Source organism: Gambusia affinis, linkage group LG19 (genome assembly GCF_019740435.1).
Source record: "Gambusia affinis linkage group LG19, SWU_Gaff_1.0, whole genome shotgun sequence".
In the NCBI taxonomy this organism is placed as follows: domain Eukaryota; kingdom Metazoa; phylum Chordata; class Actinopteri; order Cyprinodontiformes; family Poeciliidae; genus Gambusia; species Gambusia affinis.
Window position 1 is genome coordinate 16,928,746 of NC_057886.1, and position 27,344 is coordinate 16,956,089.

Sequence of the window (27,344 nt, forward strand, 5' to 3'; positions counted from 1 at the left end):
ACTGGAAGATTTCAGTTACAGAGAACATGCACATCACTGACCAGGAAAGCTAAAATAACCCACTTTTATTTAAGTCACAACTACTTAGTCTTATTTTTAAAGTGTTGAGCCATTTTTTTTAAATGCATTCAAGCCTTCATCTGGCCAAATATGCAGACTTTATTCTAATCCAATCCACCCCCAAAGTTACTGTGATTCAGCCTTTAGTCATGTGCAGTTTTGTTCATTTCTATTGAGCGCCAACCAAAATCTGCAGCCCAAGCAGGCACACAAATGCTGCAGGAGGACAGCAGCTGTTTGAGTGGGCAATTATCAAGATGCTTACAATTGCAATTAAAGGTCAATGAATAGCTGATCACTTGTTACAGATTGGCAGACCCTGCAACAGAATACCAAGTCAACATAAAACAGCTTTAGGTTAAACAAACTTACTTTATTGGGTCAACATACAAGAAACTCAAATCTTTAAAGGGAACTTAGTTTTCTCCATGTCCTCAAGTCATAAAATTAGAGTTAAACTAAATAAAAGGGCCCCAAATAATCCAGCAAAACAAAATGCAGTAATTGTGTGCATTAACTTCTCACTGGTGCAGCCTCAAGGACCTCAAGAGGACAGGGCTGCTTGATCCCAAACAAGTCTCGTAGGTTGACTTCTGGGTCCACATAGTGAGGGATCTTGCGTTCGTTAAACAGACCAGAGAGGTTCGCTTCCACTTTGGCACGTCTGGAAATCCGCATTCGAAGCGCAAAGAGGCGACCCAGGTTCTCCTCAACAAATGGCTGACTGTTTCCATTCAGGCGCTTCTGCCAGGTTTTCTTTGGCCTCTTCCATTTCTGTTGGGATAAATTAAAGTTAAAGTGAGAAAATTCTACACAAAATGTTATATTTTTAAGCATTACCATCATTGTGGCGGCAGTGGGATCATGGCGAAGAAGGTGCCTTTGCAAACTCTCCTGTGGGATAAAAGATACTTATTTTGATTCTAATCAAATTCAGTCATGTTTATTATGAAGGCAACATTTTCGGATACCAACCCTCATGGCAAACATCCGAAGACAGTCAGGGAAGGAACATTTGTACTTCAGCAGCTGAAGGTGCACCTTGCGAATGTGATGCTCCAGGTTAAAGGTTGTGGAGAAATAGGCCTGGCAGTTCTCTCTTGGACACACGAGCACTGGCTTATGGGAAGCATGGCTTCGTTTGTGTCTTCGCAGAGAACCGGCTTTCTTAAAGACCTTCTTGCAGACCGAGCAGATAAAAGTAGCTGTGAACCAGAAGTGATTAATCAGATGCTGCATCCAAGACATGATGATTTTTAGCCAGACTTGATCTAAGAGAAAAGCTTATTCAGGATGAGAAAATCCCACATTTCCTATGACTTTCTGAATCACATGTAAGTGATTCAGAGTTGAATACTGCACCAGTCACTTTTTGGAATAAGATTTTATGCAAACCTGCAAATCTCAAATTAATGTTTGCTTATCACAACACAGTCTGAGCCAGCTCTTGTTCCAGCTATATTTTTTAAACATGGTAAGTTTTTTTTACCTGGGTGTTTGGCCATGTGTTTCAGAAGTTTTCCCCAGGTGTGTTCAAGCACCTGGCAGCCATCATGATGGCAGCGATAACCTAACGATACAAAACAGATAAAACCTTCTCCTGAGGACATTTTAAAGCTTCTTTTTACAGATTAAGAAATGCCAGCAGAACAGCCAGTATGAATCAAACCTGCATGCTTCTTCTCATGGGCTTTGCGGGCAATGTGGGAGTTGAATGTTGTAGTACATCCAACTTTAGAACATCTGTACATCCAGACAGAGTGAACAAGCACTAAACATTAGACAAATGCTACTTAGAAAAAGTAGCTGCTAAAGTGTAGCATACAGCATTTTCTTTAAATGCAAGCCAAATTAGTACATACTTGAACACTGCTGGCACATTATGCTCCTGTAAGTGCAACTTCATCATTTTGCGCTTCTTGAAGCTGAGGGCGCAGTTCGGTTGGCTGCACTACATTATACACGCATTATTATTTAAGTTACTGAATGGCATCAAACTGAACGCTACTTTGTCGCCATCTAGTGGAAGAATGTAGCCGACACAAACCTTGAAAATGTTTTCTTTATCTCCATGAGCGACGCGCTGATGCCTTTTCAGCTTGTGTGAGAGGACGAAAGCCTTTGCGCAACCTGCAATATTGCATCTGAACACCAGAAATAACAATGAGATGCTTGTTAATGAAGTGCAGATTAAGTTTTGTGTACTTACTGGAACTGCCTCTTCCCTTCATGGTGAAGCAAGTGGCGTCTTAAGTGGCATTTCCTCTTGAAGCTACGACCGCATCCAGCGATGGCGCACAGACACGGGCGCTGTGGAGACGCATGTTAACAGCGTCTGCTTTGAAACAAGTGATGCGAGAGTTATTTAAAGCATTTGTCTTACTGCTCCGGTGTGCACAGTCTCGTGTTCTTTCAGCTTCCACTCTCTTGGGAAAGTCGCTCCACAGTCTGCGTGTGTACACCTGAACAATCGCGACCTGTCCGGAAAACCGTTCATCGTCATCCAATATCCAAAGTCTTAGCGCTGGGAGGCCGCCGCGTTTTCACAGCTTCTCTTATATTATCTTGAACCCAATTAACTCTAATTAGTGAGCAGCCGGTGAGTCAGGTTGTTTTGGTTTTTTTAACTTCAAAACAAAAGCTGAAACTAATTAACCTAATTAAACGATCAGGTAACACAGACATCAGACACCAGCTGCTTACCATGCCTCCCACATGGGACTCATGGTGAGTAGAAGTGAGGTTACAAAAGGTAAACGCCACAAGGTGTTGAAATGGTTTACATTTTCATAACCTGAAAAAAAATACTCCTTTCTTGCATTACTAAACAAGTAATTTCAGTCAAGTTATTTCAGTCAACTGTTTTAAGTTAATTCGATTTCCAGACGACATTACATTTGAAGAAAAGTTAAAAATCTTTATTTTTAAATGTAAGTGTAATGTAGCTTTGTGAACGTTAGAGGGCAGTGTATCACTTTCCCTATCATAAGTGTATCTCAGTAAATCAAAATACATAGAAAAGTGAAACAACTACTTTGACTCTCTACACATTGGAGTGATGTGTTTATTTCTAGTGATTGTGATTATATTTTGTCTACAGCAAACGGAAATTCACCTAAAAAACAGTATCCCTAAAATACCTGCAAATGTTTCCTGAGCCTTTACACCAGTGTTTCTAACCCTGATCTTCAGGGGTTAGTGTCCTTCCTGTTTTAGATGCATCTCTGCTCCTGCATGTTATCAGGTGCTGCAGAAGCCTGTTGGTCACCCATTCATTCAGGTCAGGTGTTTGGCAGCCGGGAAACATCTAAAATATTCAGAACTCGGGTTTCAGAGAACCAAATTTAAGAAGCAATGTTTTAAGCCACAGACATCCTGCAACTTCTAGAGTTATCTCTGCAAAACCCATGAAGCAAATCATTTGCTGGACTCTGGAGAATGTGACTGCATATTGAGGTAATTCTCCAATTTGATACAGGTGTGTTAAACCAAGGACACAAGTAAAGGTTGCAGTAGACCGGCCTTCAAAGACTGGAGTTTGCTCTGCACTGTATCTCAGGCTGATTTGGTAAAAAAAAAAATGCTGACTTTCAGTCATTTCTTGCACAGCGTCATCATATTCCAGCAGTCAATTTTATTTTCTTGGAGGATTCTGTACCATTTAAATAAATAAAAACATTTGTCCCTTATTGACGAATTTGCCTTGCCACCATCTTCCTGCATGTTTGGGTTCCCCAATGATGTCTCAGGAGGGTAACTTAAATATTCACATGTGCCTCCATTAGTGGGAAGTATTTAGGTTGAGTAGAGGAATTTGCCTCAGCAGGGGACTAGAGCCTGGAGAAAACAAGACTGAGACATCAGCACAGTGCAGATTATTAAAGTTCATTGATTAAGATCAATCAATGAAGAGCTGGCTAAAGTCAGAAATCCTGACAGATGTGTAGAATTTTCTGTCCACTGTATGATGTTTTTGTAGTGGCACATGCAGTGTAGTATTACTTTTCCACACCTTGTCTCAGCTGAGCATAGTTAAATCCGAAACAGGCTGTCACTTATTACTCTAACCATATTATTTTCACTGGGAATGAATGCTCTATTTGACTTTGTTCTGACTATTTTTTTTAAAAAGAATGTACCAAGATACCTTGCTTTAAAATACAAAATAAGACTTCACAGAAAACATCCCACGTTCTTTATATGAACATGAAAATGTTAAGTATCTCACTGATTTAAAAATATAACAAAGTAGTATACAATAAGTACATAATTATTTCAGTTTATTTTTGATTACCAAGATATTCAATTCTTCTGAGTTACTGCATCCATGCAGTGGGAATGGAAGTGATCAACCTGTTGTTATGCTGAGGCTTTGGGAAACCCAGAATATTTTGCTGACCAATCAAGGACATTGATATCTTGGAATTTAAAGCCGGTGTTTGTACTTTTTGAACTGACTAGCTGTCAAGTTCTGCTGAGGAAAAAAAGAATCAGTAGCTCCATAAAGTTTGTCAGCAAAAGAAAATTCCCCTTAGCTACTATATGAATCTGGTGACTCTTGGAAAAATTGATTCCATCCACAGTGCATCTTCCCCAATCTTTCAAATGGACTTCGCTTCATGCATTTTCTGAAGGTTTCTGTCATCCCTACTGCTTTTGCAGCTTTTACTGCCACACTTTTTCCTTGCAATAAACTTTCCTTCAATATGGTATGCTTGGATTTATCACTGTTCACAGCCATTTTCCTTAGTAACGACCTTTTGTGGCTTACTCTGTTCTTGTCGAGCAGTGACTGCTACTGCTGGACAACTGTCAAGTTAGATGTCTCCCACTTAACTGCATAAAACATATCATGATGATAATAATATAATATTTCTGTATATATTATCCGATTTAATGTTTTATGCGATAGTCTAATTAGACAGAAGTTTGAAAGATTTTCGGGGTGTTTTTTTTTTTTCTTTTTTTTTTTTTTTTTTTTTTTTGCTTATCTGACGCTGTAAATCCCTTTGACGCCTGACAAGGCTGTGTGATACTTTTGTTACACCTGTATTTCAGTTTCAGGAAAAAAGTAAATCACACATTAAATAATTTTGATTCAAGTTTTATTACAAAAATGTAAATGAATCTGAACTGTCTGCGCTCGTTACCACAGAAACAAACTTGAAGCATTAAGGCAGCGATGAGTCAGGGTTGTTTTCGCCTGCTAGTCGGGGCACACCTTAATCCCCTGCAGACCTGCATCCTTGTCCAGATGGCAGCCTCAATGTGTGTCTCCGCCGTTCAGATCCGCACATTAACAACCTGAATGAACTTGTTATTCGTCTATCTCCTTTCTGGCTCTATAGGCCGTGCTCTCCAGCCGTCGGACTGCACCATCCTTTCCCTGCGCAGCGCTGCATGGCAACGGGAGGAGGAGGCTGCGCGGGATAAGGGAGGGTACCGCGGCCCCACGTGTCCTCCTCGCCGCAGACCCTTCGCAGTTCTGCTCGGTTTCCCATCCCTCCGTTTCCGCATACCGCACACACACATATACAACTCCAGCCATACACCCAGCGCCTACTACGCATCCGCGCAGCGCTGCGGAGCGATGATTCCGCGATGCGCGCTCTCTCTTTCCTCGCCGATCCCATCGCCGATCAGTCTGTAGGCCCGGATCGATTCATTTTTCATCTTTCTGATATGCAAATCCAGACCCTCCGTGGCAGTGCTGACCGGAGCTGAGAGGGCGAGAGGTAGAGAGGGGGGAGAGATGAGAGGACGCGCATCATCAGATGTTTAGCAGATTAACTTTGGATCCTCGCCATCATCTCTGCTGTGCGTTTTTTGATCTTTTTCCTCCTCTCCACCTGCCGGGCTTCCTGACATTTGGCGGGGGTTCTCCATGCGGTAATCGGAGGGAATATGTGAAGATCATGCTGGCGGTGTGGTGCTTCATGGTCTTTGGTGCAGTGGGCGAGAGGCTTGCAGTGTCAGGTAAGCGAGGGGGAGGTGGAAGAAAAGGGGGGCTGTTCGGATCGAGAGCGGGAGCACCCTTTTGGTTTCCTTTGCATTTTTTCCCCCCTTGATTGGCACTTTTCTTGCCCGGGATTTTATTGATGAGGATCTCGGTGCCAGAATAGCTCACTGACCACCATGTAGATCTGCTGCATCAACATGTATCCACCTACTACAATAAACGTCTCCCTAACACGTAAACCCACAATGTTTAACAAATTACCTTCAAACCAATATTTACTTACCCTTTATATGCCTTTATGAGAGTCAGGTTCTGATATAACTACATTAATTTCCATCATAACACACCGTTTTGTATCCTATAAAGGTCTTAAAATAGCAGTTGATCAAACACAATCAACTACAGGGTGTATTAGATCACCAAATGATCTTCCACATACATTTTTATTATTCATACTATATGGTCATTAAAACTATCAAGGCTTTCTGTTGGAATTTGATGTTCCTGTCCAGGTGCAGATAGAGGACTGTGGGACTGGTTTGCCCCCTCAGGCCAGCTGGATAATGGGGAAACTGAGATCACCTATCCAAAGCGACTGGTGCAGCAGATCAAGTCAGAGGAGGAAATGGCTCATAACTTCTTGGATACCAGGGTGAAGAACAGCAGTGGGGACAGCTTAGTAAGTCACCTCTCAGATCCACACATCTGTTCCCTGACACCTTTATTTGCTCAGCGAGTTCTCAGTCAGGGATACCCAAGAATGAGAACTGGATCTCATTAAAAACAAAAGCATCCCTGAATATAATGGATTTTCACTTCCTTCTCCAGTTTTTACCCTGTTGCTACATGATATGTAATGCAAAAACTATTGGGCATGTTGAACACAGACTGATATTTATGGGTGTCATTTAAAGATGTGCAAGAGATGGGATTTTTGTCATTAATCGGCAGATGAAATGCTGAAAAATCAAACGTTTCTTTCTTATTCATAGAATATACTCATAAAACCCACTGTTTTTTGTTGATAAAAATATCAATCAAGTGTATGCTCTTTGAAATGCATAAAAGTATGCTTTTATGCATAAACTGTGATAATGTAACTTATTCATTTCCTGTTAGTGTTATACTTGTGTGTCTATTAAACCTGCTGCACAATATTCAGTTTCCTTTAAAAAAAACATGATTTATCAATATTGATATCAGTAAAATGGTTGACTCATTTAAATGCTGACGTCTGTTCTGGATTGCGTAAACTTTCCAAAACAGCCTTTTGGATGGGCAGAATTGTACATTTAAAAATATATATATATATTTTCAACATTTTGACATTTCTGCTGTCATCACCACATGACCCTTCATCAGATATTCGGACGTCATGTTCGTTACCATACTGAGCCCCTCCCAGGCTTTTTTATTATTCAGTGGTGTGTCGAAGTATGTCCCATTAAATATGAAACGTGTCTGTGTGAGAAGTGGAGGATGGTTCGAATAATCCCTGTCATTTACTTGAGTCATCTCTCTGAGTCTCTCTATTTGACGAAGAACTACCAAAAATGTCAGAATCACATGACAGTGCTGCTGTATAATTACAAACATATAGTGCACAAAAGAGACGCCAGTTTGCAATGGTTTAAAAAGCCGAATTTCTACGTTCTCACAACATGCTGCCCTTTTCTTTTTGAAATATTGAAGATGCTTTAAACAAGGAGCTGATAAATTTAGAAACAGCTGAGCCTGATGATGATCTGAACCCATTTCTCTTTTCTGCAACATCACGTTTTGCTCAAAATAGATGAATTGGTCACTCCAATTACCAACACTTTCCATTTCCTAGATGGCCATCTAGAAAATAAACTGAACAATGATTCAGTAGTTTGGCTATTGCATTTCTCCAAAAATAGAAAGCAATTCAGTGAAACATAAAAGTGTTACTAAGATTGAGTAAAGTTGTTCTGGGGGCCAAACATAGGTGCATCTCAGTGAATGAAAATATAACTGATAAAGTGATTTATTCCAGTTGGAATAAAGTTGGTTCCAAAATTTAAAAGCATAGTATAATTATTTAATACACACAGTGACATATTTCAATGTTTTATTTCCCTTAATTTTTATTATTTTTGGCAAAACATAAAAAAGACTCAGAAAATACAATTTATTATTTAAAGTCAAACGTTTTCTCAACCAACAACAGAATCGCCAGTATTGTTTTTTTGTTGTTTTTAAAAAAAAAAAAATGTAAACGATGGAGAAAATTCTCATAGTGCTGACATCAATGCCACATGGCACCTTCTGTCGTCCTACACTGCAGGATCTATTAGCTTTGTAAACACAGCTGTGTGGGATATCATCATCTCCACTTGGGATTCATGAATGAGTAGAGGAAGTTCAGAGGCGGCTTGCTTTTGGAAGTTTATGGAGAAAATGTTTGGAGAAAGAGGCTACAGGTTGATTTCCAGCATGCTACTCTGCATTGATGCTATAGTTTATGTAAAAGAAAACCATAACTGTATTGAGTTTATGTACCGAACAGTACTTTGACATACTTTCAAATTTACTTTAATAGTCTGATTGTGTTAAATAGGAGAATATTTGGGTTTTCATTCTTTCAGTGAATTTGTGTGTTTCAGTTTTGCAATAAAATGTAGAAATTAAATGAACTTATCAACAATTTTCTGCTTGACCGAGCTGCATCTGTGTAGGGCCAAGTTTATATATTGAATAATATTAATATTTATTTATGGAACATATTTAGTAAACCAATATTTATTTCCTTCCCTTGGTAAAATTGTTTGATTTTACTTTATTTTTTTATTAATTTAAATTGAACCTTTGCAAAAAAATGACAAAATCACAGTTTTTATTAAAAGATGGTATCTCAGTGGAAATCCAATTGCATGCGGTTAAACTAATGGTGGTAAATTAACTCACTAACTCAGATATAATTCATTTCATGGGATCAGTAATTCTCTAAATGCCAAATTCAACATAATTTATCTGGATAAGGAAGCCGATAAATTGCATGTAATCTTCATTTAAGATAAATTCATTACTCTTATAGTGCGCAAGACAATGAGTAACAACAGACAGGGAAGCCAACTTTATATTGAGGTGAAAGGAAAGTCACACAAACTAATTCAGAAGTTCATAAATGCAAACCTTCTTTCCCACAGAGTTTTTTTTTATTCAATTATAGCACTTTTATCAGAAGATCCAAATTGAAACAATTGAAACATGAAACTAATCATTTTCAACCTTCAGAGTGGCCTAAACATTTCTTAACTTAAGTCCTCATTTAGCTTTGTTTGTCAAGTTGCAGTTTTCTTAAGTTCTTCAATTGACTCATTTGTTGTCTGCTAGAAATATGAAATGAAGAGAGATTTTATTTTTTAGTATCACTGATCATCAACTAGCTCAATTCCACATAAACATGACTTTCTGAGCTGAAATTTAAAGTTCTGGAAACGCCAAACCAGATCCAAGAACTAAATTTGACATAAAACTGTCTAGTTCTTTCTTCACTCTTTTAAAGATTTTGAGATCTTTTGCAGGATTCAGTTGGCAAATACAACAGTCAAGATGCCACATAGACTGTAAACAAATAAGAATTAATGTTAAAATTAAGTCACAACAAACTTTTTAAATTTTATATGTATCTCCTACTGTCTGTATTTTCAAATAAAATGTAGACTATATGTGTCACATTAAAAGTGGAAAAACTACAATGGCTTTGTTTTAATTTTTTGAAAACAAACCAAGCATTTTAACTGGTTTGTGGAAACATTTGAGAGTAGATGAGATGGTTGCCAGTGTGTGAGCGTTTTGACACAACCCACTGCTGACAAAATAATTGAGAGTGATCATTCGTTTTAAAACCATGAATGATCTGATGCTGCAGAGCTCTGGCAGGAAAACTCAATTCTTAACCATCTACAACTTTATCTACTTATAAAGTTTATGTTTCATCAATAAAAGCACCAGGACAGTTTCCAAAAATGGCCTGAGTGATGAAACTGTCACACATTCAGCCGACATAAAGAAGTGGAACAATATTACTGTACTGTAGTAGTGACAGAGCGTGTGCAGTTACTTCAGCCTGTCCAAGTCAGTGGTGAGAAATATGTTGTCTGTGCTCGCTGGAGGGAATAATTTGTGGACAGTGAGGCATTTTATTGAAAAGCCCAATGATTCACTGGGACCCTGTTCCTCTAGACAGAAATCAAAGCCAGGTTGGCACAGTCAGGGCTGCCTAGTGTGTAGTAGATCTCTCTCCGTCTCTTACGGCCGTAATGCCTCATCACCTCCGTGATGCTGGCAGCTGTCCACTGGGGACATCGGTACAGCTTGACTGATTATAGACAATCAACATCTAGTTCTGTCCTCCTCCACCTACTTCCCTTCTGTGACTGTCAAGCCCCCTCTATCATTCCTCTCACAATGCTCTGCCACATATCAAACAGGCACCGCTCTGTCAATCAAAAGGGTCTTTATCAGTCGACATAATAAATCAGTTGGGATGTTTTCAAGGTGTATTGATCCCTGCTGAATTATTCATGAGTTTATGGCAATCAGCTTAGCTCTAGCTAAGTGGCAAATGTATTAACTGTTTTACTGCAGCAGTTAATGTGTGTCTGAGTAAAATTTTATTCTGTCTGCAGCCTGTCCACCTGGCTCTGAGCTGCTTTCAAGTCGAAGCCTTCGGACACACCTTCACTCTTGACCTGGAACTAAACCAGTTAGTATCATCAGATGTGTTGTTTTTTTGCTCTTTTCCCCCCATCCTTGCTCGTATCAATGAGCACACCTAATCTTCTGCAGCTGATCTCATTAGCATTTTCCCCGCTCATACGCAAATGCACTTAGCGCCTCTATTATGTTACACGACAAGATGGGGAATACCAACGCTGCGCTCTCACAGGCACACACACGTTTTAATAGCAAAGCATGTTAATAGGTCTGGTAATTCTGTGTGGAATACATCTGAGGGGAGAACCTTTGGTGTGAGATATCCCAGAATACATTTTCTCTGATCCTGGCACAGATATTGATGGTTATCTCTCCTCTTCTTTCAGTCACCTGCTGTCTTCAGATTATGTGGAGAGGCACTTTAACTACAATGGCAAACCACTTCAGTCTGTGGTAAGAGTTTCTCTCTCTCTTTTTTTTCTTTTTTGCATCTACACTACGGGGTAATATTTGCTGATGCCAGTGTTGATGGGGGACTTGTTTTATTTAGTGGTTTAAAAAGATGACCAGAGTTGCAGTGCAGCATTTCGGACTGTTCTTTATAGTTGTTCTTCCTGGAAAACAGAGTTTGAAGAAACACACCTTGTCCTGAGCAGACCATTTAACATACTGATCCTTCACATTTTAAAACTATTTACTTATGTTTTATTGCAATTTTAAGTGGCGGTGAAACAAAATTAGTGTCCAGTTTCAAAGTGGAGTTGTATTGATTAAGTTTACTTAATATAAAATAAAATCTGAAACCATTTATTGCCATGCAATGAAGAAATGTGGGTGTGTTATCCAGGTTCACACATCACTAAAATCATAGAAAATGTCATTAGACTGAAAGCTGTAAAAAAAATAAAAATAAATAAATAAATAACTAAAAAACAAAAGCCACAAAAAGTTATAATTGGTTTTAAAGAAAAGTAGAATAAAACCCAGGATTAATACTGTGTGTATATAACAAATCATACCCAGATTAGTTAAATTAAAGGTACAGCATATGCAGGTGACACTGATAAAAGTGTCACCACTCATTGCCAGTCACCGTAAACTGTTGCTAATAAAATTGTTACTACCAAGGGTGTCACAACCAGTTATTAGATTTAAGTTCAAACGAGTGTTTCACATCGGGCCAGGTTGTGTTTTTTAAAAAGATGACTTATTAATTTGATTGATTAACATGAATATTTGTCCCCACTGACATGCTCAAGTTGAATTTTCCAGTCTCATTGCTTGTTGCTGGGGTTGGGGGAATAGATGCATATTTGTGTAATTATACTAAATTTAGAAGCAGAGATGCTTTTTGTTTGGATTCCTCTTTTAAGGTCAATTTTTAAATTCATGGTTTGGTGGTTTGATCTCATCCTGGTGGTTTGTCTATTTATAGAAAGTGCATTATGTGCTTTCTGTTCTAAAGTAGGCTGCCATGCAGACACTGATCAGGAGTGTTACTGGTGTGCAAACATGAGAGCTTACCTGGCAGTCAGCCGAGGCCTTTCTAAAATGCTCAAAGCAAAAAAAATAAAAAATAAAAAAATAAGTAGTGTCACAAACCCACACAGACTCGCCAAGATAGCAGTGTGTGACCGAATAACAAATTTTACCATAACATTGGTACTGGGATAAACTTAAGCAATATCAAAACTGATCACCATGTGGGATGGTTGTGATTTTTATACTTTTTTTTTCTACTAATGTACCACTTACTTCCCCTCAAGCACCCACCTACCCATCTACCCAGCCAGCACTACATGTCCCCACCCACAGTCGCTCCAAACTCTCCTTCAATCCACCTGACCAATCACGGGCTTGTTTCCACAGCAACCGGTTAGCTCAGCAGCATCATTAAGTTCTTGGCAGCCAAGAGAATGAAAGAAGACCAGGAGGGAGGGAAGAGCAGAGCTGTAGCAAGAGGAGGAGGAAGGATAAAGGAATAAGGAGTGAAATGCCAGTTAAAACAAAGGCACGATGTGCTTTGGCATTACGGGGATGAATGTGTGTTTGTAGGCAGGCGGTTTGTTCTTTTGGAGGTGGGAGGGAGAGGCTGGCAGAGGAGACCTGCCGTCTGACCAGATTGTCCCTCAGCTGGATGTAGGCCTCACGTGTTGACGCTGCTGCGGCTGGACGTGCCAGGCGTGTTGCTTTCAGGGCATGCCGATCTGTGCTGTCGTTTCAGCCCGAGACCCAACCCGCTGAGCTCGGTTTGACTCAGGTGAAGCAACCTTTCTCTCCCATACTAGCGGCACGACCCCCCGCGGCTGTAGCCTTGCGAGGAAACGTGCACAGATAGTAGTGTCCTTGAATTTTAGCCTGCTTAGTCTACACTTAATTCTCAAATCAAAACAGTGCTGGCAACATGAGTGTTGATTTATTGGAGAGATCCCTGAGCGTGCTTTACCTCCCCCTCCAATCTTATTGTGAATGAAGAACAGGAGAGTGGAGTAAACTCAAGTAGGTCACCAACTATGCTGTAAGTGATGGTGAGGGAAGAAGAAGAGTGGTGGCATCTAATGAAGCAGAAAAGCAGCTATATAAAGCCTGGGGTCTTCTATGAAGTATGTTTTTGTTTTCCTTACAGGGAGGAGAGCACTGCTACTACCAAGGAAGACTAAGAGGTTTACCAGAGTCCTGGGCAGCTGTCTCCACTTGTCATGGCCTCTGGTGAGAAACCAAACTATTATTTCCTTTTTGCAAATCCTCCTGACCTTTCTTCTCTGCTCAAGTTTTTTTCTTCTGTCCTGCATCCATTAATTCAGCTTTCTGTTGCGTTGCAGTGGGATGTTCTCTGATGGTTTCTACTCTTATGGAATTGAGCCCGTTCACAATGTGAGCTGGAAGGTAAACCTTTACTTAAATGCACATTAGGGAAAGCTGACATGGGTTTAATTAGGAAAACATCCAAAAGTTCCCAGTTTCCCCACAAAATAATGGTGGAAGAGAATTGTTTTACAAAAAAGAAATTGAAGGCATCAATATAGCATCATATTGTTTTTATCTATTGATCAGATTGTTTTTTCTTTGTTGTTGTTTTTCTTAACCTGCTTTAGCATTTATAGCACAATTTTATTTTTCCAAGTTATTGTATTACGTTAGATTTATTTATTTTATTTTTTTTGTTGGTTCCTAATGCCTCACCCTTGCTGGATAGCAACCCCAGCTTTAGAAACCATTTTGTTAGCGAGCTTATGCTAAAATATGTGATAAGTTGTGGGTTTTAGTCACAATTTACCAACAATTCAGGTAAAATGTAAAAAAATCTTGATGATATAAATAGGAGAGGCATTTAACTTGATGCGGAGCAGACCTTTCTTTTTGGTGGAGTTTGATTGTATACCTGACGCTTTTCAGAGAAATGTATTTTTCATAAGACATTTCCCTCTGAACAGTTATTGAGGGACCAAGACTCCTAAGGTAACCACTGTTGTGTATGTTTTCTACTTTAGGACGAAGGAGCTCACTTAATTCGCAGGATGCCCGATATCAGACTTTCCCGGCACTGTCCAGGTGAGTAGTCTTAAAATCAGACCTTTCAGGCTCCCACTTATAGCATATCAAGACCAGATAAATGTGGTTTACATACACACATATTGGCAGCTCTGGTAAAGATGTGTAAAAAACTCAAACCTTTAAGTTGAAGACATTAATCCAAATTATTTATTTTTCTCAAAATCACCTATTTATTAGTTCTTCTGGTGTTAATACTTTTTTTTTAATCCTCTTTGCCAATAGGACAGCACTAGCTTATTTCACAATGTCTGAGCGTGCAAAGAGAAGAATCTCTACATCATTTCTCATGCTCTTCACAATTAACTGAACCAAAATGTGAAGGATTTTACAACTAAAAGCAAAAAGCCTGACAATGATCTAAGAACATAAATTCAAATGTAAAAAGGAACAGAACATAAGAATTATCTGAGTTACTCAACACAAATAAATGTGCTTATACAGCAACACCATTCAAGCAATGATTCATATAAGATACAAACACAAAAGAAACAAAAACCCAAAGGAGGAAAAGTGTGTCCATGTAGCTCCCAATGATAACATTTCATACCTGCAGCTCTGAATATGCTTTCAGAGTGTGCAGAGGACAGTGAGCAGGACAGCAGTGAGAGTGTTGAAGATGACAGTAGACCAGAGCAAACGGAGGACCAGCAGGTGACCGGGGTGCTGAGAAGATCCAAGAGGTTTGTCCGCAGGCCCTCTGTCCAGACAGAGACCAAATACATTGAGCTCATGGTGGTAAATGACTATGATCTGGTGAGTATAAGACGTAATTCTAGCACTCCGTATCAGCTGTCACATTTTGTTATATTTTTTCCTCGTTTGTCATCTTTCTTTGCTGACAGCAGGAAAAGGCATATTTAAGGATGTTTGGGTATAGGTGCAGCTGTGCCCAAATAAAGCAGTTTGCTGTTTGTTTGATGAATGTAATGCATGCCAATCCATTTGTAAAAAAAAAAAAAAAAAAAACCCTAAAAGAGTCTAGTATTGTAAAAATAGAAAAAAACCCAGTAAATCAAGACTGCCTGTATTTATGAAAATGACCTTGGATTTACTTTTTAAGTTGGTAAAGATCCGTACCATTTTGTGCTGGAGTGCATGATGAATCCTTTTCCTAAGCCATCTGTGGATCTCTTCTCTCTCTTCAGTTTGTGCAGCTGCGTCACTCAAGCAGCCAAACCAAAAACTTTGCCAAAGCTGTAGTCAACACAGCAGACACAGTGAGGAACCACAAACCCTCCTACATCTTAACTCCACAAACACAACCTGTCAGGATGTGTGTTCTCATTTTGGAAAGGTTGACGTCTCCGCATTCGCGATAACAGAAGTCCATCTTTGTCGACAGATCTTTCAGGAGCAGCTGAACACCAGGATTGTTTTGGTGGCCATGGAGACCTGGACCTCGGAAAACCTGATGCCAGTTGTGGAGGACCCGCTAATCACGCTGCAGAACTTCATGAAGTACAGGAAGGACAGCATCAGGGAGCAGAGCGACGTTGTCCATCTTTTCTCGTACGAAGACAACAACAGTGTTTATGCTGAAAATCTAGATTCTAGATCCCAGTGGGGATTTGATTTTAAATGATGGGTTTGCTGTGCTTTTCAGAGGGCGTACATTTCATAGTAGCCGCAGTGGGACAGCCTACACAGGAGGGGTGTGTTCTCCAACGAAAGGAGGAGGAATTAATGAGGTACATTTGGCATTATGCTCATAATTTAGAAAATGCTGATTATAACACTGTAGTCAAATTTGTTTTGAATCTGGAAGTTAAGAGTATAATTTGAAATCAGGATGAACGATTTTAGCTTCTCTGTTGTAGTTTTCTACATGTATTTTGTGTCTGTTCTGGTGTATAATGAAAGATACGGGTCAGAATTTCCTTTATAATTGTTCAAACTATGATGGTTGTTATCTGTAGAACAACGTGTCATGGTCAGTTTTTCTATTTCTTTGCTCTTTTGTTTCAAATACTTGTTACATTTTAGTAAGTCTGTTTTAACTTACAGTATGGGAGTGTCGGGGCAATGGCCATCACTTTGTGTCAGAGTCTTGGCCAGAACATCGGGATGAGATGGAACAACGCAAGAGCCTCAGCAGGTAAGACAACAGAAAACAACTTAACATACAAAGAGGTTCAGCATGATTTCACCCCTTTACCATTTCATATCTCCACGTCATACTCATCACTATTTCATCCCTGTTGCACTCACATTTTTATCCCCAAACAATTTCATACATTTCAATTTTACCATTACTTATGAATTTATTTATATTGTTAGTCAAGTATTTTTCATAAATTATGGAGATGCATACTTAAAATTGGTCCAATTTTGTTTCTAATTAAGTTACATTTAATGTTTGTTATCTAATCGAGTTATGTATAGTACCTATATATTACTTTATTAGAAATGAAATGCTTTTGTATTAAAGCCCATTTCTATTTATTGTGATTCTGGCCAGTACACTAGTAGTGCCTTAAAATGGGATATCAACTGACCTAAGATCAGCCCAAAACTTTGGTGGGTATAGACGATTGTTTTCATATTCAGAAAAGTTGCGCACACACACACACAAAAAGACAAAAGCAACAACAAAATTATAAAATGATACAGATATAAACTAATCAGCACTCATCCATATACAAAGAACTGATCATACTAAAATATTGGTTCTTTTGTGTGTCTTTATTTTCCCATTCATACATCTGAATCTAAATTACAGAGAACTCTGAAAACAGATGGAATTGTGACCTAAATAATGTGCAGGAACCCAAAATAGCCAGCCAGGCTTTCTGGCAGTTTCTAAAAAGTTTCTGTTTTGTAATATTTTTCTTTCTTCTTCTGTGGTCTTTAAAAATAGAAGTTATTCTTTGTATTTTGTATGTTGTGTTTATTTCTTCTTCTTTTTCAGGTGACTGCAGATGCCCAGATGCCTGGGTGGGCTGCATAATGGAAGACACCGGGTAAAAATAGCTGTTTCTACCATATTTGCTTGCTCACGCTTAAACAAGTTAACACCTTCATAAGATTTAAAGTTTCTTATTTGAAGCCTAAATAAATTTTGCCTTAACAGGAGACGCCAGATTGCTGTATAAAGTATTACAAAATGTGAACTAAAAGTATTTACTACATGAGTGATTTGGACTGGGCTCCCCCGGACAGATGGGACAATAAAGATGTGAATTATTTGAGATATATCTTACTGCAGATGGGAACATTTGTGTCAGATTGCAAAGTGCTGGCACACACACCCACGGTTGATCTGGCATTCCTGACTGGCCAAAAAGCATTTCACTGTTTGTGTTTTAGTGTATGTCTTGGTCTTCATACGTCTGAATGTGTGTGTGTGCTTATGTGTGTGATCACAGATTTTATCTGCCCAGAAAGTTTTCTCGCTGTAGTGTTGACGAGTACATCCAGTTCTTGCTCCAGGGCGGTGGGAGCTGCCTCTTCAACAAGCCCAATAAGGTGAGGATAATGAAGGGTGTGATGTCCATCTCTCAATAGATTGATTTTATAGATTTTATTCATTTCTACACCTTGTCTCATTTATTCCTATATTTCCTCACAGTATTGTCTTATACTGTATATATATATATATATATTATTATTATTTTAGCTGTTGGACCCTCCAGAGTGTGGAAACGGCTTTGTGGAGCCAGGAGAAGAGTGTGACTGTGGATCCCAGGTGGTGAGTAGCCAACTTTTCTTCACATTAAGCTTACATTTCAATCTGAGAAGATGTAGAGTTTAGTGGAACAAATTTTTTATTTTTTTTTTCTTGTCTGTGGCTGTAGGAATGTGCCCGTAGCGGAGGAGCCTGCTGTAAAAAGTGTACTCTTACCCATGACGCCATGTGCAGCAATGGACTCTGCTGCAGTGGCTGTAAAGTAAGTTGAACAAAAATCAAAGTTGCAGATCTATAAATTATGAAGATTGGTATGATTAATATATATTTTAGGCTCAAGCAAAAACAAGAAATAGTTTCACCTGCATATTTTTGCCTTTTGCCACATTTTTCTGATAAATTTGCTCTACAAAAACCTGATAATCATGTTGAATTTGTTCAATTCTACTTGAACTGTAACTTAATCCTTGCTTGCTGGTCAAATGACGCCAATATTCAGCTTTTCTGCAACAATGGAACACTCTTAGGCTGTTTGATGCAAAACAAAGTACATATTTTTGGAAATGCTTCTTTTTCCAAGACTTATTTTACACACGTTGAGTGCAACAATACATGAATCCACATTTGTTTATGCATGACCTGGTATGCACATACCACATACATTTAAAAAAATATTCATTTTCATCTTTCTCCAACCCATAATTATCCGCTTAAGTTGAAATAGATGTAGAAATCCATGCCATTTATCGTTTTTCCTTCCACAAGGCTGCAGAAAGGGTTAATTCTTCATCAAAAGAAACTCTACTATGCCACCTAGTGGCAGATGTGAGAAAAGAAAAAAACTCTTGTGGCTTCCAGTTTAATTTTTATCCAAATTAAAATGCAGTTAAAGCATTGGTGGAAATTTGATCAGCCACATACACAAAATCAGGTGAATATTTTTGCTAAACATAAGCATAGTGAGATTTGAACAAGCAAATGATCCTGTCTTTATATTTTTTCATTGATTTGATGCTATATAAACAGATTTCCTCCTTTTACGTCGTCCTTTAAATTTTAAACTGCCAGCACAACACCTATATGATGTTTTCAACAACTTTAAGTCTCTTTTATTCTGCCTCCCAGTATGAGCTGAGAGGTGTTGTCTGTCGAGAGGCCGTGAACGACTGTGATATTCCCGAAACCTGCACAGGAGACTCCAGCCAGGTGAAACTTCCTGTGGAGAACACTGGATGAAACTGATGCGTGTTGTGTGAATGTTTATTTATGGGGTTTTGTTCTTTGGCAGTGCCCTCATAATGTCCACAAGCTGGATGGTTACATGTGTGACAACAGCCAGGTAAGATCTGGGTCATTATTTCTTCCAACTCTAATGCTGGGGCTTTATGCTCTACCTGCATTGTTTAACCTTCATAGGGACGCTGCTATGGTGGACGCTGCAGGACTCGTGATGGACAGTGCAAAGGACTCTGGGGCTATAGTGTGTTTACAAACAGACACAACAATTATCTCATCCTGTGACATTAACATGTGATCTACATTGACTGCTTCACTTTTAATCCTTGATCAGATTCAGCAGACAGGTTCTGTTATGAGAAGCTGAACGCTGAAGGTACAGAGAAGGGGAACTGTGGTCGGGGGGCTGAAGGGAAAGGCTGGCTGCAGTGCAACAAGCCGTGAGTAAAACAAGCTGCAGAGTTCTGATTTGGATCCCCCAAAACACAACCTGCTGATTATAACTAAAGCCAGATGTTTGCATTTATTTCTCTCACCACAGGGATGTATTATGTGGCTTCCTTTTCTGTGCAAACGTCACAACAAAGCCAAAATTTGGTGATCTGCAGGGTGAGGTGACCAGCTTTACCCTGTACCATCAGAACAAGTACCTGGACTGCAGGTAAGCTGCTGCAGAACATCTGCAGCATTTAACAGTGTAAAAAAGTTATTCACTTTTAATATTGTTATTTCATTTGTCTTCTTCCACTTCTGTGACACTTTTGGATGCTTCACCCAGAGGTGGCCACGCACTGCTAGAGGATGGCTCCGACATGGGCTATGTGGAGGACGGCACACCCTGCGGTCCGAACATGATGTGTTTGGAGAGACGCTGCCTCCCTGTCGCAGCGTTTAACCTCAGCACCTGTACAGGATCTAAACTTGGACACATTTGCTCTGACCACGGGGTAAAGACATTCAGAACATAATCTGATTTTGGATGAAAAATTTTGATGTTTTATTAAACTGGTTATTTTCCATCCATCCATCCATCCATCCATTTTCTGAACACCCTTCGTCCCTAATTGGGTCGGGAGGGTTGCTGGTGCCCATCTCCAGCTGCGTCCCGGGCGAGAGGCGGGGTACACTCTGGACAGGTCGCCAGTCCGTCGCAGGGCCTGGTTATTTTTCACCTGGATTATTTTAAGACGGAGGCTCAATCTTTCAAATAGAAAAAAATCATAATAAAATCCTGATTTTTCCCACTTTGTAGCCCTGTTTGCTTACTGTTCCCCTACCGCCCCTCAACAACAACAACTGCTTCTTCCCTGCAGACCTGCAGCAACGAGGTGAAGTGCATCTGTGACCCGGACTACACAGGAAAGGACTGCAGCGTTTTCGATCCGATCCCTGAGCCCACCGTCCCCACAGGCCCGGAGAAAAAAGGTCAGTAGCAGAACTCAAACTTTCCCATCTCTCTCTCTTCCTCTCTCTGTCTCTGCCTCTCTCATCATATAATACCCCACTCATGGTCTCTTCTCACCACCTGTTCTCTGTGCTGAAACCACAAAGTGGGTTAACTCACCTGACTGTCATGAGGATGTTAAGCCGTGTGTTTTCCTTCCCGTCGAGCCTTGCTATTATATTGTAGGTGTGTGTTGAGTGTGTACGTGCTGAAATGTGGATATGTGTGCAGTGCTTAGAGGTGTTTTTTTTGTTTTCCTCAAGCACTGCCTTTTTTTAAGTGTCTCTTACTTTCTTGCAGTCTGCCAATGAGACAGAGAAATTAAGCAGCTGCTCTTTTAGGCCCAAAACTGCCACCCTGAGCAAGAGGGTGTCCAGCTGAGAGAGCAGGGAGGGGGAATAAGAACAAAGTAAAAAAACTCTCTCTCCATTTTTTTTTCTGTGTGTAACTGTTGTCCCCCTGAACCTCCCTCGCTCACCTGTCACCCAACGTGATGGTCTCCCCCTCCCCTTCATCTCTCTGTCTCTGTCTGCAGGTTTCTCACCATCTGCCTCTCTTTTTCTCTAGTTGATGTTGTATTGTGTCAATGCGGTCTTCTGACGTGTGTTTTTAGTGGTGTTGTTTTTGTTTCTGCCCCTCCTCTTCCTCCGCACCCTTCCTCCTCCCCTCCTCCCTCTGCACAGGTCCCAGTGGCACCAATATCATAATAGGGTCCATCGCAGGTGCTATTCTCCTGGCAGCTATAGTCCTAGGGGGAACAGGATGGGGATTTAAGTAAGAGTTCTGGCATGCCTTTGTGTACCTGTCTGCTTATACCTCAAGAACCCCCATCCACTCCTCCCACTATCACCAGTCTGAAATAGCTGCAATTCATTGCCCAGTAGGTGGGAGGGGAGTTGGGGGAGTGAACTCTGAGACGCTTGAACGCTCTAGGCTATGAAATCAAATTGTTATTGAGGTTGTTTTTGCTCACGTTTCCTTCTATGTGAATACATCTTCCTGCTCAGCCTCTTGCTGTGACGACTGAGCAGGAGGGAGATATTTCTCTGCCAGCATCTGTTAGAATCAATCTGATCTACACCACTGGTGCCATGTCTGGAAGTTCCCCTTTACTTTTGTTTGCCTTTCTGGACTTGCTTTACCTTTCAAAAGTTCTGAAGAATCCCAAATTTATTTATAAGACTTTCTTTTAACCTTCAAACGTGGTCTCTGTTAATGGTTCACTTGAAGAAAGTTCAACACCTTGCAAGGAAAATAAAAATAAATGAGGGATGACTCAAGACTTTTGTACAGTATTGTCCATATTGGCTTAACCTAAGCAAACTTTTTCATTTCTATTTTTATTAGCTTGTTCAAGCTTCCATTATTCATTTTTCCTCAGTAGGCCTCATCCTAACCCTGAGTCCCCTCACTCTAGTGCAACAGTCCGCCTCTGCATGCTCGCTATGGTTCCCTCTATAAGATCTGACCTAAAAGGACGGCTCCTAGTGGCTGATGAATTAGATTGTCATTGAAAGATTATGATTTATGGCATGCTGTCTTTCCTTTTAAGGTCAGTAGAATAGTGCTGGCCACATTTATTAGGACTCCTGGTAAGGATGCATGTAAAACCGCATATATGCGGTAAAGTCATGTATCATTTTCTTTGGATGTACAACTTCTTACTCAAAGTTTTAGGAAAAAAACAATTTCATTAAAGTACATTTGTTCAATTGGTTAAAAAAAACTTACAGTAAGAAGTAATGTTTGTTTTGTAGCATTACTATTGATATCGCTGATGGTAATTGTTTGTGCAACCCCCCTTTTGCCAAATGTACACAACTTAGTGTAATCTGATAACGTTTAAGAAGATCAGAAATGTAGAGAGGGATCCTTGATCATTTTGCAAAACTACAAAATCTTACCAAGTGTTTTGTGTCTAGTTTCTAGTACAAATATCTTGGCAAACTTGAAAAGAGACAAAACAACTTACAAGTAACTTTTTAGCAAGATACTGAAGTTTGTTTCAAGAAAATAATTCCTTAATGTTGATGAAAAAGCACAAGTTCCACTGGGAGATTGCAAGACATTTTTCTCACGTTATAATTTAATTTGTCCGGAATTGTTTAGTCAAAACATGCCTTTGTATCTTGCTGAAATTTCATTTTTTAAATTAATTTGTCTTATTTAAAGTGTAGTAAGACATTTGTACTAAAAACTAGACCAAAATCACTTGGTAAAATTTTGGTTTTTTGCAGTGAATTTGTTTCAAAATCTCTGCAGATTGTCCAGAGTTCTGTTTTCTTCATGCATTCTTCTCTTGAGGTCACCCGACTCAAGACTGCAGATCAAGAGGATGGTAGACTTTGTGCCTTGTCAACCATATCTGTTGATTTGGCCAAATTCTTAATTATGTGAAAAATCCAGGAATGACCCATTTGCACATGGTGGTAAAGTCCAGCATGGTCTTATTTGCATTCTCCTGGTATTTCACAGCAGCATAGTTCTTCTTCTATGCCTAGCAGTAATCTTTAGGGGTTCTCACAAAATGGCATCCTTTATGTCAGACCAGTCTAGAGTGATTGTTGCCAAAATTGTCAATCTTTTTCTCTTGCCAAAATTTGACATATGCAAATGAACAAATCTACAAAAGAGCACAGTTAAGCTATTTTAAAAGATTATTTCAGAGCTCACAGGAGGTTTTCTTAAAAACTTTTTAACATTGGTTTTGTTTCCTCTCGGAATAGATGTACTCAAATGTGGCTGGTACTGTGTGCATGAGCAAGTTTCTTCCTACTAGTCACACTTACTAACAGTTTCTGCTGAATGTGATCTCACCACTTTATTCTGACAGAAGATCATTTCAGGGAGACTGTCAGATGGATATCATACTGAATTATCACTGTTGGATTTATGTCTTGTACTTAAATCTAACAGTGTCATTCAGCAGAGCTAATTCAATAGAAACAATTTGACGTTTTAATTCAATTCTAATATTTCGCCTGTTTTGTGCAGATAGTGTTCATGCTTCTTCATTTTGTCCTAATTTATGCAATGTTCTAACAATCAAAAAAAAAAAAAAAAACACTGTTGTAGTTATTGTGTTTTCACTTTCCCAGTCTTGCTGATTCAACATGTTTTGACTTTTTATCTCCTTTCTTGGCTTGCTTCTGTGATGCAGGAACATTCGAAGAGGAAGGTACAATCTTAGAAAATATTATAGTCAACCTGTAACTTAATTCGTTAAGATTATTTGGATGTTTTTTTGAGGATTATTTCACTCCTGCTTGACAACTGTCCATCTCAATGCAACCTCTGCTTTGACTGTAAAGCTAAATTTGTATACTCATGCCATTTTTCTGCCTGACTGTGTTTACCTTCCTCCAGCTGTTTTTTTCCCTTCTGTTCTCGTGTTTCAGATCTGGAGGAGGATAAGATCACTGTCTGTCTCTGTACGTGTCCTGTCCATGCTTGTCTTCCTCCTCGCACCGTGTCGTTTCCACGTTAAAGAAGAGGGGAATGAAAAAAAGAACACACAAGTCTTCCATTTCAGCCCTGGGATCTCTCCAAATCTATGTAGATGATCACTTCCTCCAAACTCCCGTCTGCTCCTTCCATTTGTCCTCCTTTGGGACCCTCACCATCCTGGGGCCCATGAGGCTCCTCTCGCCATACCAGCCAGATCACACTCATGTGGCTGCTGCCAGCTGAGGATTGTGTCCAGGCTTCACCTAAAGCAAGGATGTGGCTCTCTCTGTGGGTGACACCAGGGGTCCCTATGAATGTGCTTTGGTGTCTTCTTCTCACAGCTCAGACATTCTGGGGAAAAAAAAGTACATGTCGATGGTGGACCAATTTGATAAGACACTCAGACCTGCCAGGAGACCAGCCACTTTTTCAGTCCAAGATTCAAAGCTGGACGAGTGCACAGACCGAACTAATGTGACAGAAAATGAAATGTTGGCTCTTTTTTTTTTTCCTTACAAAAAATGGACCTGAGGTTCAGTACCTCCATAACTGGCTGTGACTTGGTGCACCTGTAACTGGACAGCTATCAGTTCAACATTTGGAGACAAGAAAACCACTGCAAAAGAAATCCTACAATTGTCTGTTTGCATGTTTTCCAAAGAGAGGCTAAGGAAAAACTAATTGTCAAAATAAGTTGTTCGCAGTGCCTTGCAAAAATATTCATAACCCTGACAACCTCTTGTCACATAATGAAAGGTTTGTAGATTAAGTGAAGCTGAATAGCTTTTCACTTTTTTAAACAAATCTGAAGTTTGGTTTTCATTTGTATCCACTCCCCTTTAAGTAACCATTCACCTTCAAAAATGATCTAATTAGTAAATAGGCAAGCTGTTAATGCTACAGCTATTAATCATGAATTTTACAAATCTTGCTTTTATGAAAGAAGAAGAAAGTCAGCTTTGAGCAAAAAAAAAAAAGACATAAGTCAGTTTTGTAGTTCAACAAGGCCATAAGGCACAGACAAATTTAAAAGGGTATGTGCATCAGAAAACCAACATTTCATGTGCACCTGAACACACAATGCCCCTGATGAAAGATGGTAGTATCATGATTTGGGGCATGATTTTCGACGAGGAAGCTAGTCAGAGTAAAAGAGAAAGATTGATGGAGCTTAAGACTGAGCAAAACTGGAATACAATCTGTTAAGAGACTGAAAAACTCTCGAGATTGGGGTGAAGGTTCACCGTCAGCAGGACGACAGCCTTAAAGGCCCATACCTAAATCTAAATGACAAACTGTGGTAAGGCGTGCTGTTTCTTTTCAAAAACATTGTGCATAAAATTTCACTGTGCTTGAGCTAATTTTGTAAAAAATAATAGGACATTATGTTCTCTGGATGTGCAAAGCGAGTAAAGAGATAACCCATAAGATTTCCACCTGTAATAACGATAACAAGAGGTGACTCTCCAGGTTTGCGATCCATGCATCTCTTTCCTTCTATTATCCACTACTTTATAACCCTAACCCTAAAATGCCCATAAAATACATTGAAACCTGATTGCAAAAAATAAAAAAATAAAAATGTGCAAAGGTCCTAAAGGTTTTAATACTTTTGCAAGGCACTGTATCAATAATTCTCAGTTTAAGAGCATCTTATGCTCCACTAACATCCTCCATATGAGTTTTCAGGCAAAACAAGAAGCTATGTTGTTATGGTTTTGGGATCATTTTTTAAAAGAAAACCACTAAACTATGAAGCAGCAGAGACCGTAACTTAGTGTTTTAAATGTCAGAACGACCGACGTACATTCCACTATATCTCTCCGTGTGCCCTCACCTCTTCCAAAGTGTGTAGAAGGTTTACTCTGTATGTCTGTGATTGTGTGAGTGAAAGATATTTTTAAAGAAAGCCAGAATGTACAGTATTTGTGTTTACATTTAATGTAGGGGGCAGTTGCGTCCATGCACATGTGTACACTCCTCTTAGGAAGGCAGGTTTTACCTCTTGTTCTCTTTCTATGACCTGTTGGTGGCTGCAGCCAGGCAGCGCATTACCAGTTTTTAAATCTTGCATCTACAGGAAACGAGCACCTGCCCACTGTACGCACACCCATTTGTAAATATGTGCAAATTATACTGAATGTTAAATGAAATCCATGAAGCTTTTCTGAAAGCTGTGTTAAAATAATTAGTTTTGTTTCTACTAATGAATAGCCTCTGATCTCTTGTCACAACCTGCATTTGCAAAGTCCTCCAAACACAAACCCTTTCATGTATCTCTAAATGTGGCTCAACAGCCCTGTCTTTCACAAAATCTTTTGTACGTTTTGTTGATAGTCACCAAGCCTCTGAGGAAAAAGCCCCCCCGACCCACCTACCACCAAAAAAATTAAGAAAAAAAAATCTCTGAGGACCCTTTGCTGTACATGAGATTAAAGTTCTGGTTTGGGGTCCAAGAGGCTATTTGTTTGATGCTGTCGGTGTGAATGAGGTCAGTTTGGTTTGTATGAGGTTTGCATTTGCCAGATGCACTATTGTTATTACAATATGTACAGAGGGCGCATCAGATGTGATCAAGAGGGGGTTAAAAAAAAGAAAAAGAGGCATCTTTCACCATATTTTTAGACACCATCTTTTTGGACTGAGACAATGGAAAAACCATCAACTGATGCTTGTAGATGGACTGAAATGAACAAAAATAAAATTCTGAAACATGAAGTCTCCTCTTCTCTTACATTATTCTGCCTGTCTTTAACTTTATATCCATAAAAATAGAAAGTATTATAATTTTAAAATGCGTGTATACTTGACATGTAAAAGCCAATCTCATGCCTCTTCTATTCAAAGCATACATGATTCTTCTAGGTCAGATTATAGAGTGCCACGCAATATCTTTCACAATATCTTTGCTTCTGACACATTATCTTAGTCCACTACTGTCACTGAACTAAAATATTCATCATTACCTATGGATGTCCTCTATCTCAATCTAAAAAAAAAAGAACAAAAGTAATTGTTTTTGGCCAAAAAAGGCAAGTTGAGAAATCGGCCTTTAACTAGACCCAATCAGTCTGAGGTCACAGAGGATCTGAAGAACATAACTGTGATCTTAGACTCAAACTTCAAGGTTAAAAACTAAATGTTCTATTAATAAATTAGATAATTATCACATTAAAAATGTATACATTTTCATGATTATTTTCATATGACATCAAATACTGATGTGTGTTTCTAATTTTAAGTAGCTTAGATTATTGCAATAATCTAAGGGTATGTTGGTCCCTAAAAGTAAAAATAAATGAAATTGAAAATAAATAAATAAAAATAATAATAAT

At 39.3% G+C, this 27,344-nt stretch overlaps 2 protein-coding genes across 5 annotated transcripts; one reads left to right on the plus strand and one right to left on the minus strand.

Annotated features, from left to right (window-relative positions):
• Nucleotides 1–412: 412 nt before the first annotated feature.
• Nucleotides 413–2,607, minus strand: si:dkey-208k4.2 (P43 5S RNA-binding protein-like). The gene is made up of 9 exons (XM_044101264.1): nt 2,444–2,607; nt 2,270–2,370; nt 2,108–2,204; nt 1,923–2,011; nt 1,730–1,803; nt 1,550–1,630; nt 1,036–1,265; nt 901–954; nt 413–834 (listed from the first exon to the last, which is right to left on the minus strand). Exons 1-9 carry the CDS (start codon nt 2,561–2,563, stop codon nt 574–576), a joined length of 1,107 nt encoding a protein of 368 aa, XP_043957199.1. The 5' UTR covers nt 2,564–2,607; the 3' UTR covers nt 413–573.
• Nucleotides 2,608–5,192: 2,585 nt separating this feature from the next.
• On the plus strand, nt 5,193–26,727 carry LOC122822523 (disintegrin and metalloproteinase domain-containing protein 11-like). 4 transcript variants are annotated; one of them, XR_006369158.1, is made up of 26 exons: nt 5,193–6,036; nt 6,532–6,698; nt 10,675–10,751; nt 11,089–11,155; nt 13,329–13,411; nt 13,525–13,588; nt 14,194–14,254; nt 14,829–15,010; nt 15,403–15,474; nt 15,600–15,766; nt 15,861–15,945; nt 16,262–16,352; nt 17,166–17,217; nt 17,623–17,722; nt 17,874–17,945; nt 18,052–18,144; nt 19,008–19,088; nt 19,171–19,221; nt 19,299–19,362; nt 19,453–19,558; nt 19,660–19,779; nt 19,897–20,065; nt 20,432–20,543; nt 20,863–20,971; nt 23,723–23,740; nt 23,961–26,727. XR_006369158.1 is itself a non-coding variant. In XM_044101262.1 (26 exons), the coding sequence occupies exons 1-26, from the start codon at nt 5,835–5,837 to the stop codon at nt 23,974–23,976; spliced, it is 2,463 nt and encodes an 820-aa protein (XP_043957197.1). In that variant the 5' UTR covers nt 5,194–5,834; the 3' UTR covers nt 23,977–26,727. The 4 variants fall into 4 exon arrangements, 2 of the variants coding, with proteins under 2 accessions (XP_043957198.1, XP_043957197.1); XM_044101262.1 differs by lacking the exon at nt 20,863–20,971 and adding an exon at nt 21,246–21,336 and having other exon boundaries at nt 5,194–6,036; XR_006369159.1 differs by lacking the exons at nt 23,723–23,740; nt 23,961–26,727 and adding an exon at nt 21,098–21,209.
• Nucleotides 26,728–27,344: the final 617 nt, after the last annotated feature.

Coding starts and splice junctions, on each gene's coding strand:
- si:dkey-208k4.2 (XM_044101264.1), bottom strand. CDS start 2,563: ATGACGATGAACGGTTTTCCGGACAGGTCGCGATTGTTCAGGTGTACA. Junction 2,012..2,107: donor ATAAAGAAAACATTTTCAAG/GTTTGTGTCGGC, acceptor TGTATAATGTAG/TGCAGCCAACCGAACTGCGC. Junction 1,804..1,922: donor AATGTGCCAGCAGTGTTCAA/GTATGTACTAAT, acceptor CTGGATGTACAG/ATGTTCTAAAGTTGGATGTA.
- LOC122822523 (XM_044101262.1), top strand. CDS start 5,835: ATGTTTAGCAGATTAACTTTGGATCCTCGCCATCATCTCTGCTGTGCG. Junction 6,037..6,531: donor CGAGAGGCTTGCAGTGTCAG/GTAAGCGAGGGG, acceptor GTTCCTGTCCAG/GTGCAGATAGAGGACTGTGG. Junction 6,699..10,674: donor ACAGCAGTGGGGACAGCTTA/GTAAGTCACCTC, acceptor TTCTGTCTGCAG/CCTGTCCACCTGGCTCTGAG.